This window comes from Anser cygnoides, chromosome 2, assembly GCF_040182565.1.
Source record: "Anser cygnoides isolate HZ-2024a breed goose chromosome 2, Taihu_goose_T2T_genome, whole genome shotgun sequence".
NCBI classification, from domain to species: domain Eukaryota; kingdom Metazoa; phylum Chordata; class Aves; order Anseriformes; family Anatidae; genus Anser; species Anser cygnoides.
The window spans coordinates 98,737,700-98,750,542 of record NC_089874.1 but is presented as its reverse complement, the minus strand read 5'-3'; the positions used below and the strand labels follow the sequence as shown (position 1 = coordinate 98,750,542).

Genomic DNA, 12,843 nt, shown 5'->3' with positions numbered 1-12,843 from the left:
AAGATAACACGGAAATAATATACTGATGTATTGACTGTGGTGACCAAATACTGATGACTGGGGGAAATAGTGAATTTCACTGTAGATGCTTATGTTCCCAGAAAGTATGATCACAACTGTTACCAACAGCTTAACAGTGGGTAGTACTGGAATTTAGTAATTTGTAGAAACTGGGGAGGAAAGAGGGGCATTTATTTATTTATTTATTTATTCTTAATTAAAACCCTGTATAATAGAGTTTGCTTGTTTTCTGTCTTTATTCTCTGCATGTTGTTTTGTAACAGCCCCTGTCATTCCTGACAAGAGCACTGTAAGAGATCTCTGCAGTGCTTTGTCAGCATTGTCAGTTAATTGTCTGGAAGGTGTTCATTTAAACCTTTCTGAAGTGACTGGGAGTTAACTACTGCCTTCCACCTGTTTATCTTTTGGCATAGGGTTTACAGGGTTGTCAGTGTGTTTTGAGTCTGAAATCTACTCGACACACTGAAAAATCTTCCTGAGAGAGATGTATCAGGTCTTTGAACATTTTTATGAGGTTTCTGCTGAGGAGTAAGAGAAAGAAAGACATATCAAGGCCTCTTTCTGTGTCCCAGAGGCAGAAGGAAAGAACAAAATAAAGGAGGGAAAGAAAAAAAGCCTAGAGTCACAGAATAGGTTAGAAAAGGTTCATTTGCTGAAGCTATCTAGAGGTGGGCTAAAAGCAAGTAGCTGAAAGCATGTGTTTACAAAGTAAATAGTCATCTTTTGTAACTTGCCACAGGAGGCTGTGGAGGAAGCAGGTTTAAAAATGGATACTGAAAGGACAAGATGGACATTCCTAATGTTCCTAATACAATGGCTGTAAATATGGAGTGGGGAGGGGAGGAAAGGAATGGGCAGTGAAGAGTGGATGCTTGCTCGTATTCTCTCCAAGTAGCATTTCTCGTTGCCAGCGTTACGAGTATTGAGCTAGATGGGCTGCTATTCTGACTCAGTGGAGAAATTCATGTTCTTATCAGAATACCACAAATCACTGTAATAACCGTAGTTGACACTTGCAAACTGAACAGTTGGATTGTTGTACAAGTTCTGCAGTGCTTGCATTAGGGGTATTTGTAGATCAGTGTTAAGATGGAGCTGCAAGAGTGCTGGGAGACTTTCTGTATGGCATATTTAATTTCAAAACAGTGTTGTTTTCTAACACTGAGTAATGGGTTGTATGTATTGCAAGTATTACTCGTGGCTTTGAAGAGATTCTTGGAAATAAGAAACTTTTCAAAAAAACCAGCTTCCTAAATTCAGCAATGTAATAGTCTAAGTACACAATGGACAAAATCTGCCATTTTAGTAGCCTTACTTTGCTTCATCTGATACTGCATAATCTGAAAACTGTAGCTGAATTTGCATGGACTTTTATCAGAATCATACATATATGTATGCGCCAGCTACAAGAGGCATAATGAATGAACGAGTCATGGTTTCCATTCACAGTGGAGTTTATCAGCTCAAGTGATAATGTTCAAACACATCCTTTGATTTCAGTTAAACCAAATAGCACAGTAAAAACTTTAGTGGTGGTTATTCTTGTCTCTTAGTGACTTCATTTAACTTGATCTGAATATCTTCAAAAGATAATACAGCTGTATTTATGTAATGGCTACAGGCAGCAGAGCATACTTGACAACTTAATCCAGCCACACTAACCTTCAGTTCTAATAAAGAGCTTCAGTCTACAACTGAACTAGATCTAGAACTGATCATTTACTTTGGGAAAATATTTAAGAAAGAAAATATTTAAGAAAGAAACCTGAAAAATGAAAGCAGGAGATACAGTATTAATATCATATGTAGACTTTTATCTTACCTAAGTAAGATAAAGGATAAAAGATATCTTTTATCTTACCTAAGTAAACTGAGCCAGATGATAGATATTTCCTAGAATAATCTTTCATTTTTGTTCTTTCTTTAATCCTTTTCTACCTCAGAACATATGCCACCAGTAACCTCATGGATGATCTGAAAATCTTGTACCGCACTGCTGGGCAAAAAGGGAAGGGCATTGTCTTTATATTCACAGACAACGAAATCAGAGATGAATCTTTTCTTGAGTACATGAACAATGTTTTGGCTTCAGGCGAAGTCTCGAATCTTTTTGCACGAGATGAAATAGGTGAAATCACGCAAGACTTGATACCAGCAATGAAGAAGGAATACCCAAGGCGTACTCCCACTGGTGAAAATCTTTATGATTACTTTCTTACTCGAGTTCGAAATAACTTACATGTGGTTCTTTGCTTTTCTCCTGTTGGGGAAAAATTCAGAACTCGTGCACTTAAATTTCCAGGTCTGATTTCAGGCTGTACCATGGACTGGTTCCAGTGCTGGCCTAAAGATGCTCTTGTAGCAGTTGCACAGCATTTTTTAGTTTCCTACCATATCGAGTGCACAGATGAAGTGAAACAAAGTGTTGTTAACACCATGGGAACATTTCAAGATATTGTAGCTGAAAAATGTGTTGAATACTTTGAACGATACAGGCGCAGAACATTTGTGACTCCAAAATCTTACCTGTCCTTCATTGGAGGCTACAAAACTATTTATGAAGATAAATTTGCCAATGTTGGAAGTTTGTCTGAACGTATGAGAACAGGTACTGTAAATTATTTTTTTTTTTTCAGTTGAGAAGAGATTGAATAAAAGAATGTAAAAGTGTAGATGCTTACATACCTAGAAAGTTAGCTTATGGGTTTAAATTGTGAGCTCACTTTCAAGTTGTGGATGTGTGGCATCCGTAACTTCTCTGAGCAATCTATTCCAGTGCCTCACCACTCTCTGAGTGAAGAATTACCTCCTGAATGTAAACAAATGATCAAGTAACAGATACTGAAGACTTTTACCCATAAAATGAAAAACAAATCGTTTTAAATAGTGAATAAATATTATCCCTGCTTAATTTTGGTGTTCAACAAATGGCATCACTCACTGGGGTTCCTAAATATGAATCTGAGTGACGTATTTTAAGTATCTAGATCACTGAGGCTTCTCTCTCATGTCTTCATATTACTAAAATAGAGTTTATTCTACACAGGTCTCGCAAAACTGATGGAAGCTGAGATTTCAGTAAATCAGCTCTCCAAAGAGCTGGTGATGAAGGAGAAAGATTTGGCTGTGGCTTCAAGAAAAGCTGATGAAGTTCTATTGGAAGTAACAATGAAAGCCCAAGCTGCCGAAAAGGTGAAAATGCAAGTGCAAAAGGTAAAAGACAAAGCTCAGGCCATTGTGGATGACATTGCCATTGATAAAGCAGCAGCAGAAGAGAAACTTGAAGCTGCAAGACCTGCATTGGAAGAAGCAGAGGCAGCCCTGCAGGTCAGAATTGAATATTTTGAATGTACATTTAGTTAGCTATTGCTGTTCGTGGAATATTTTGGTTTGTGCTTCTGATTTGATAAACTAAAATAAAGTGAAAGGACTAGCAGTGACCTGCTAATCCTTGTAGAAAAAGCCAAAAAACTGAGGCAGTGGAGAGGTATGATGAGCAATATCTCCTCTACTATCAGGTAATAAAGTGGGTCATTTAGTGGTGCTAGCTTTCTGCAGTACTGCTTCTGGGGAACCTGCAAAACTGCAGCAGTTGTATTAAATATGCAGTCCCCCCAAACATCTTTCTCTACCGTCACGTGATGGCTTAAATAAATTATTATTTTGTTCCCTAATTTTTCAGACAATAAAACCTTCTGACATTGCAACTGTTCGCAAACTGGGTAAACCTCCTCACTTGATAATGCGAATTATGGATTGTGTGCTACTTTTATTCCAAAGAAAAATAGACGCAGTAACACCTGATCAAGAGCGCCCAGGTGTGAAGCCATCATGGACTGAAGCTCTGAAGCTAATGAATAATTCAGGATTTCTTAGCATGTTGCTTAGTTTTCAGAAGGTAAGAAGATGTTAGTAGCATTATTACTCCTATAACAATCTTTAGAGATCATGTGGAAGTGTCCTCATATTATATGTGCTCTATCATCTACAGGAACTGAAGTTCATAGGTAGTCTGAAACACGTTAGGTATTATGTACCTGCAGTTGCAGATAACTTTGTGACTGTATTCTTCTTCATTTTCACTTCCTTATTTCCGTAATCTTTTTCCTGGGTCACACAGTTTCAATGGCAGACACAAATATCCCAAACACTGCATGTAATCCTGAGCTCAATCATATCTTTATTCAGGCAGTTTTCTTGCTCTTCAGTAGGAATTTTCCTAAAAAGAACTCACTGTTTTTTTTTTCAGTTGTCTCACCATCTTCACTGCTACTAGACCTGCTTGCATGCCATCTTCAGAATTGTTCGATGAGGAGCTAGGAAGAAATATGGAAGAGAATGAAAATCCTGTTAGGAAAAATACTGAGATATCTGGGAACTTTTGGGGCTATTTTAGTAAAATGCAGAACGATCAACTGTAAGAAAAATACAGATTTTTACTTCTGTTAGGACAGAAACCTGCCCCATTTACATTAAGATTCAGTGGACTGTGGTGCAAGGTGAATTTCTCTTCAGGGAGGAGAAGAAAGATGTCGTTTATAGCTAGTCCAGAAAAAGACCAAGGCTGGGCTATGGGATGGCAAAATCATGGCCCAACTCTAAAATCCAGAAAACTGAGCAGGTTTTTGGCAAAACCTCTGGTTTCTGCAACATTGAGGAAAACTCTATTCATTTGTGCACTGTTTCGTGAATGAGCTTCAGCTGTGCATTTTGCTGATGTCTTTTCTAAGCTACTGGGGTGTTTTTGTTGTGCAGATGAGGCTTGCAACCATGATTCTCACTATCCCCAGGAGCTGTTTCTCCCTGTGAGCCATGTTGGCAAGGCAGCATGAGGAAACTTGCACTGCCTCTGTAGACAGTCTCTTCCTGGGGCTGTCAATATGGCCACTTTTCCGAGTGGTATCTTCACCAAGTACGTGGAGGAAATTAGTTTAAAGATAATGGGACTAATTATACACTCCTTACTCAAGCTTACTCCTTCAGGAGGTTTCCAGTTTTGGCACTTATTAATACTGTATGTGTTCCTGCTAGTAGTTTGCAACACACTAAACTTTACTCATTAGAGTTTGAACAGTTTCCTGGGGCTGAGTTCTTGCAGGAAGTGATATTGATGAATGTGGCGAGGAACACCAGACTATTTCTGTCTCTGATGAGGTACTTCGCATGCAGCCCTCCCGCCTCATTTCTTGTTTCTAAGATTGAGTATATATGAGAAGGAGGGCTATCGAGTCTGGAGTTCTGAGCAGATTACACTGCTTGCTTTTTTTGGTGAGACTTCTGCTATTTCCTAATTATTATTTTTTATGCAAGGAAGATCAGTGGATGAAATAACTCCTTGGGTTTAAAATTCATTACTGAAAAGGAAAAGCATGACATTTTTCAAACTCTTGACCAGAAATTTAGGCCACTTCTGATTGGTCTTTGCTTCACCCTTGTCAGCTTGCTAAATGGTAATTTTGAATAGGAGAATAAAAATACTCGCAGTGAAAGCATTGCCATATGTGATTTTAAGAGTAGTGTAATGAATGTCTTCGTTATTATTATAGTAGCTAGTTATTATTATAGTAGCTAGTAGACAAACACAAGCCTGTCCTTTCTGATACATATCTCCAGGAAAAGAGCAAAACATTGCTCAACACTATGAATGGGGGATGATTTTTATTAAAAAAGCATGTTAAAACATTGCCTATAAAAGGAAGATTCTTAATGCTTCTGTTGTTAAGCAACCATTGTTGCTCTGTATAAGCTCTTCTACTCTATACATTGCTTAAGGAGATGAATTCCATTTTCTTCTGATACTTGCGTAATTATAGATTAACCACCATCATAAAAGATCTGGCTTTTCGTATTTTCAACAGACTGTGGTGGGAGAAGAGAATCTGAGATTAGAATAAATAAGTGAACAGCTGAAAGAAGTCACAGTTACAGTTAAGGAAATGGGTAGTTTAAATGAAGTGAAGTCAGTGCCTTAGAGTTTCACCTTTTCCCTTCCCCAAGCTTCATGTTGGACTACCTCAGTTGTGTTCATGCTGGTGTATGTCTAATGCCATGGTGAGCTGGTTTAGGGAAATAACCTAGAAGAAAACTGATCCCTGGTTTGCTGGTTTGGATTCCTGTCATATTAGCTTCCAATCTAGTTCACTGGGCACTGGTGAAGGCATTAAAGATGTGGCCAGAACATATCTTGATGTTGAGGGGGAGAGGAAAGAAGGTACAGAGCTCTAGTGGGAATAACTTAGTTTAAGTTGTCATGGAGCAGCCAGTGTGAGTAATGTCTGCAAATCTTATGGGTCAGATATGGATATTAAATGTAAACTCTAGTCAACCTGGAAGTTGGAGCTATTTTTTACTACAGTTCACACACACACAAAAAAAAACCTACACCAACTAATCTTCTGTCCTTTATGAAAGCAAAAGACAACAGCTGTGTTTTGTTCATGAAAAATGTTTTGTTCTTCTGTAAGAAGTGGTGGCATCATGTTTTTAAAAATAAAAATGTTTCTGTGAAGCAGACTTTATTCTAAAATGCATTTAAAAATAATTCTTCCTTTCCATTGACTAGGACTCAATTACAGGAGAAACTGTGGAGCTTTTAGAGCCTTATTTGGATATGGAGGATTATAATCTGGAGACTGCTAAAAAAGTGTGTGGAAATGTAGCAGGTCTTTGCTCATGGACACAAGCAATGGCTTACTTCTATGGTATTAATAAAGAAGTCCTTCCTCTTAAGGTATGTCTTATTATTTGTTTCATTTTTCTGAGGGATCACTATGGTTGAGGAGAAAAAATGTAATATTATTTTGAATAAAAAAGATAATGATTTACATTTCAATGGGAGCATTTAGTGCACAGATTCTTTATACAACCTGGCTATTGTGAAGTGAGAGATACTGATTGTGTATTTGCTCTCGGCCTTGGTGCCAGGCATTGCTGTTTCAAGAGAATTTTCCCTCCATTTTACTGACCTGGGAAAGAGTATGGTCATCATGGTCTTGGTAGAATCTGGGAGAGGAGAGACCTTTCTTGGTGCAGAAGTATTCTTTAGTGAATTTAGCAGGAATTCAGCACTCTAAGAAAAGTTTTGAGTGTCAATTGCTACAAGTGATTGTATATATAATAAAGTAAGTAGTCACCTGGCATAGAATTCTGTTTGAACAGTGAAATTTTCACAGTAATACAATAGAATGTGATCAGCTGCACTGCTAAAGACAGTTTTATTGTCTTGCAAATGTTTCATTTATGAGCATATTTAAAAAATAAAATAGCTTCGAATATGGTGGTTTATAATCTTTGCTTCTGCAGGTGATTTTAGTGCTCTTTTCTAAAGAAATAGATACCAGTTGGTTAAGTTTTCACTGTAGTTATGCTCAGCCTCCTTTCGTATAAGTCAGTCTGTCGATTCTATATTCAAAACTCTTCACATATTCTTTTAGTATATCTGAATAGATCTAATTTGAATTCATTAAAAGCATGATATTTTTTATTCAAGTTACTGATAGAGAAGACTGTATTTCTGTGGTATGTGAGTAGCAACATTCAAATAATGGGATGTTCTCTAATGAAAACAGAATTTGAAAGGCATCTGTTGAGAGCTATAAAAGACAAAAGACCTAGGGAAGATAGTGGACTAATATTCTGATGTAACTCTGTAAAAGCTGCAGAAGTGCTCTTGTGGTTTTTAGTTGATTATACATGATTTAAGGTTACATATACATTTAATTTTATATTCAAGTATTTACATTTTGTCACACTGGAGGTGATAAAAAGCTAAGCATGCATTTCTTGGCAAAATAATGCCTATTGTCAGGTATGGCAATAGTTACAATCATTTTAAAACTGGAGATGATAAGAGCGAGGAGATGTTTAAAGGAGATGTTGGGGCAAGCAATGGAGTGATGCTAAGAAAATAATTGAAAATAAATGTACAATTAGATAGCATAAAGGACTACCACAGGGTACATCATCCGGTATTAAAAGCAGGTTTACTGAGTGAATTAAGCTGCTTTTTCCTAACAGCTGTTCTAGGAGACAAACCCCCTTCAACTCCATCCAATATATTTTTAATTGCATCTTAAATGAGACACAGTGCCTCATTAATCTTAAATGTGACAAGTTGTGAAAAGTGACTAATAATGACTTATATCTTAGTAAGTATGGTGTGCAAAAGTGTAAAGATGAATTCGTTGCTAGAAATGGATACCTACATTCTTTAGATACGCGGTCTGCAGCCTAAGGATCACAAGTGAGAGTTGAGCACAGCAAGTACAAACAAATGTTGCCTGGAAATACAGTGGAGCATGATTTATCATACAGCATTCAGCATGTGTGTACTGCTTTCCTATAAACCTTCAACATAACCATGAGCTGTTCTTTTCTAGTTTGTTATCTACTAAGCAAGCCTGCTGGATTAACCTGGTAATACAGAAACACCATCTGCTATTTATTAGTTGAAGAACACGGCAGCAGAATGAAGAGGCCCTGGCTTTAGCTGTGATTCTGCGAGCCTCCAATTAAAATACTGTGTATAAGGGTATAATTTCCCTTGGAGATGTCTCCAATGATTTTAATTAAGATTTCCTTAGGCTGTTATGATGATCAAGGGAAGTTTGTCTGTAGTTTATAAATTCTGTTTGATACAGAGGGTTGTCCATATCAAGCGCTGTTTTAAATATGTGACTCTGTTGCCTTTTCTCCTTTTGCTTGTCTCCATGCTGAACTAAAACCCACAGGAGTCAATAAGTGGCATTTCACCTCAGGATGAGGTAACAGCAAAGGAGTATCAAAATTTGAGGGTCATCCATGGAAATAAGAGTGTCCTTGTCAAGGTGATGCCTACCAGGCAGGAAGACAAGCATTTGTGTCTGGGTTCAAGGCCCACAATAACTGTGGAAGGAAAGCATTTACACTGTGGGAGTGAAGGGGAGGAGTAGATCACCTAGCAAAACAGATCAGAGCCAGGACATGTGACTGTGAAAAGAAAAAACTAAGAATCTTTCAACAGCTATTAGAGGCTGTGAAAAGCAGAAAAGAGGCACGATCTCCATGCCTTTCAGAGGTTGTTTTAATCCCAAAGAATGGTTGCGGATAGCAAAGAAATTAAGACCAAGATTTTGTTAGTGTCATTCTGCATGGATCTGTTTGCATGTGTACATATGTATATATGTATACCTAGATATGTGTAATACATTTTTGAGATTGGTGATGTGAAAACATGGGCCTTGGAATATCTGCAAAACCTGTGTATATGCTTGCTTAATGTTTCCCTAACTATGAATCCAACCTTCTCATGATACTGAGGCTCTGAGAAAGATGATACAAAACCAGTGGGGTGTCTAGGTGAAAAATCTTCAATGACCTGGGTCAGGAGCAGCTTGAGATTGCATTTCCATGAAGAGGTGTCAGTCAGATGCCACGTGCCCAGGAAAGGACTGCAAAAACAAGGCAAAGATGGTCACCCAGCACATCCACAGAACACTTCCAGTAACATTTCCTGAATTTACTAAGTATCAGTTGCGCTTCACAGCAATCAGGGGTTGGTCTAGGCATTCCATTCATGAGAGAGGATAGCATTTAAAGATGTGAGGTTTTTCATTGAGGACAACATTTTTATTTAAATGCTTTCTTGGATCAGGACCAGATATACTCAGTGTTTTGCAAAACTGAGTTTGCAATGAATCAATGAGGAACTTAAGGCTATGTCAATACTAATAAATTAAACAGTGCTACTGAATTTTCTAGACACTGGATTGTGATCATCTTCATCATTAAATTGTTTTAATGATCCCTAGTGTGAATTTGGCCTTGGTGAGGCAGTACTTTTTCAGCAGTCTCTGGGCACCTTTCGAAGAACCATTTTCACAAGGCTGTTTGCATGCAATGTGCTGTTTAATAGGCTGGAAGAGTTCAACGTGAGCTGTTTTACTCTTGTAAACCTCAGTGCCAGAGAGAGGTCTTGGGCATGTTTAATTTAATAGTAAAGCTGTAGATAGTAATTACTTGTTTATTTTTCCTGTTTTTATGTGGAATACAAAAAAGGTTAAGAGCGGCAAGATCATCTCACCACCTGCTATGAAGTCCTCTCTGAAGGCATCCTGGAGTTCAGTCTGTGCCTCTTGTTGGCACAGGTACTGTCTCAATACTTGTACTGTGTAAACAGAGGCAGAGCGGATGGAGGCACTCGCTGGAGCAGATGTGAGAGGTTTTGTGTGGTTCCCCACAATGCCAATGGCAAGAAAAGGCTGAAGCTGCAGTTCTAACACAAGCCTAGGAGTGTTCTAATGTAGCTCCCTTGTCCACAGTGTGGATCTCATGTCTCGCATCCTCATGATTCATTCACATAAAATCCATTTATTCAGGCTTTCACACTGCATCCAACTGGAACAAATTTTGAATCATTGCTTTGCTGTGTGACTCAGGGAGATGCAGGGAGATGAAGCTTGTTCACGTAGCAATGCCACTAAAATTAGAAAGGCCACAGTGGTTCTTTGTGGTTGGGAGACACATTTTGTTCTCTCCACTAATTGGCTGAAAACCTTTGTAAGAAGCTGCTTGTGACTGTAATAGCCTCCTTGCTCAGAAGATTCTCCTTGGCAGCAAAACTTGCCTTCTGCTCTCGTGGCAAAACTGCGCAGCAAGCTGCCAGCCAACCTACTAGTGATGTCTATACAAAAGCAGTGTTTATACCCATGTCATTTTCAAAAACTGAGTTGGAAAGAAAGGAAGGGAGGGAGCAAATAGTGATGATTCCACAGCGTGAACTGAGGCAAGTAGTCTCTCTGCCTTGGGGAATCACATAGGTTGGTTACTCCTGTATGCTGGCATTCGTTCTTGTGCAACCAACCATTATTCATCACATATGAGTAAGCAACTTACAAATCAAACCTATACCAATATGTATTACTACTTTGGGATGATTACCCTAAAATTGACTGAAAACCTTAGTTAAATTGTCTATAACATTATTTCTTATAATAAGTAATCTACTAGAGATCCCTTTAAAGTCTTAAGTAACTAATTTGGGGATTTTTTCATGTTGAACTGCAATAGATTTTTTTTGCACTCATCTGAAGTATTTTTTTCATTGTGCCAACATCTTCAAGGCTGAAAGCCTTTTAGGAGCTTTTAAGAACTGGGAAGTCTGTTTTATCTGTCTTTTGCATCTTTCTGGGTTGTTTATTGCTGTATGGAGATCTGGCTTTTTGTATTTACGAGGCACCATTGCTCTTATGTACTGGGAATTCACATGACCATTCGTTTCTTTTGGGCTCACGTGCAGCTGTGATAAATGCCAAGGTGAAATATGAATCTGCACAGCCAGGTGTAAGTTCCCTGTTTTTCCAGCTGTTCTGCCTCAGCTGTTCTTCCCAGCTCTCCAAGGATCTTGTTCCCTGTTCACCTTGCCATTTGTGAGCTGGGGGTGAAACAAGGTGTCATAACATTTTTTACTCCCATCCGTGGCTTTCACAGATAAGAGAGGGTGTTCTGCACCAGGGGAGGGTGAGATTAGGTGGCAGAGAAGGGGATATTCTGGAACTCAGTAAGAAAAGCCCAACAACAAATGGCTTAATAAGGTAACTGCTTTAATAAGACAATAAGAAGAGGAGTATGTGATTGCTTGAATGACCAGAAGAGAGGTATTTTTTCTCCATGGACAGGATCTGCTCTGCACAACATGCTATGGGAAAATCCATCCAGGCCCCATTCAATGCTGCACAAACATGGGGTGCGCAGCGTCTGAAGGGATGTAAGATTTGCCCACTATCTATATTCCTCTTTTTATTGCTGTCTTATTGAGACATTGCCCTATTAAAACATTAGTCGTCGGGCCTTTCTTCCTGACATGCAGAAAGGACTCTGGACTGTCTCTCCCTCTCTCACCTCACCCCCTATGCCATCCTCTGTTGGGGAGGAACACTGCAGAGGAAGACTACATCACCTGCTCAGAGCTCCTGTAGTGTTTAAGCTTTTCCTGGGAGTTCCAGATTCATTAAAAAAAATAACATCGGTGGTTCTGAAATCTGCTTAGCTGGGTCTTAACAAGACTCACTGGTCTGCTGGTTTAACAGTGTTTATCTCTAGGAGATGCTACTTAATGTGCTCTTTGATAAACAGTAGAATAAAAATATTTTAGCCTCCTTATATGATGGATAGTTTTTGAGTGGCCATTTTGCTGGCTTATCTCCATTATAAAATATTTGCTTATCTCTAGGATCTGTCAACAGACACAGTGGCTACAGGAAAATATATTTTTGCTGACAATGTTATTCTCTGGAAATGTAACTCCTGAAGTCGTACTGCTGTGCTGGTTACTGCAGATATGCCTCTCTAATTCCTTCCTTGTAGAACTGCCTTTTGAAATCCACCAGATTTTAAAAATCCTCAGATTTCAAAAATTCTCCATGCTCCATTTTTTTTAGTGTCACTAAATCTCAAAATGTGATCTTGGCTCCTCTCTTTTTCTATTTTCTTATCCAAAGCAAGAAGATTTGGAAAATCTGATTTAGCATATTTTGATAAGAATTAAATGTATCTGTTTAGTCAAGATACAATGTCAAAAACCAACCCAAAGTTATACTAAGAGTCATCCCGTACATTCCTTGTTCTGTTCCTCTTCTGCTGTGATGTAATATGAGCGTCAAGTTTCATATTTGTAGTAAAACATTTTTACAGATTCTTGGTTTCCATCTTCATAACTCTTAGAGCAGGAAAACTAGCAATAAGATACATGACATTTAAACAAGTGTTTTAAATATTCAGAGCAAATGGAAACAGTGTTTATGTGTAAGAGTGAATTTCATAAGAATTTTGTGAATTTCTAATCCT

The 12,843-nt window shown here is 38.3% G+C and overlaps 1 protein-coding gene across 3 annotated transcripts in view; it reads left to right on the top strand.

Annotated features, from left to right (window-relative positions):
• The window catches only part of LOC106036018 (dynein axonemal heavy chain 5-like), a 151,916-nt gene that overhangs the window by 84,817 nt on the left and 54,256 nt on the right, over nucleotides 1–12,843 (top strand). For all 3 annotated transcript variants that reach the window (XR_010829567.1, XM_066992676.1, XM_066992678.1), the window contains exons 56-59: nucleotides 1,965–2,629; nucleotides 3,068–3,348; nucleotides 3,704–3,919; nucleotides 6,584–6,751. Coding sequence is in view for 2 of the 3 variants with exons in the window: in XM_066992676.1 (XP_066848777.1) it covers nucleotides 1,965–2,629; nucleotides 3,068–3,348; nucleotides 3,704–3,919; nucleotides 6,584–6,751 (1,330 nt within the window). In the remaining variant the exon portion in view is untranslated. The remainder of the gene's footprint in view (nucleotides 1–1,964; nucleotides 2,630–3,067; nucleotides 3,349–3,703; nucleotides 3,920–6,583; nucleotides 6,752–12,843) is intronic.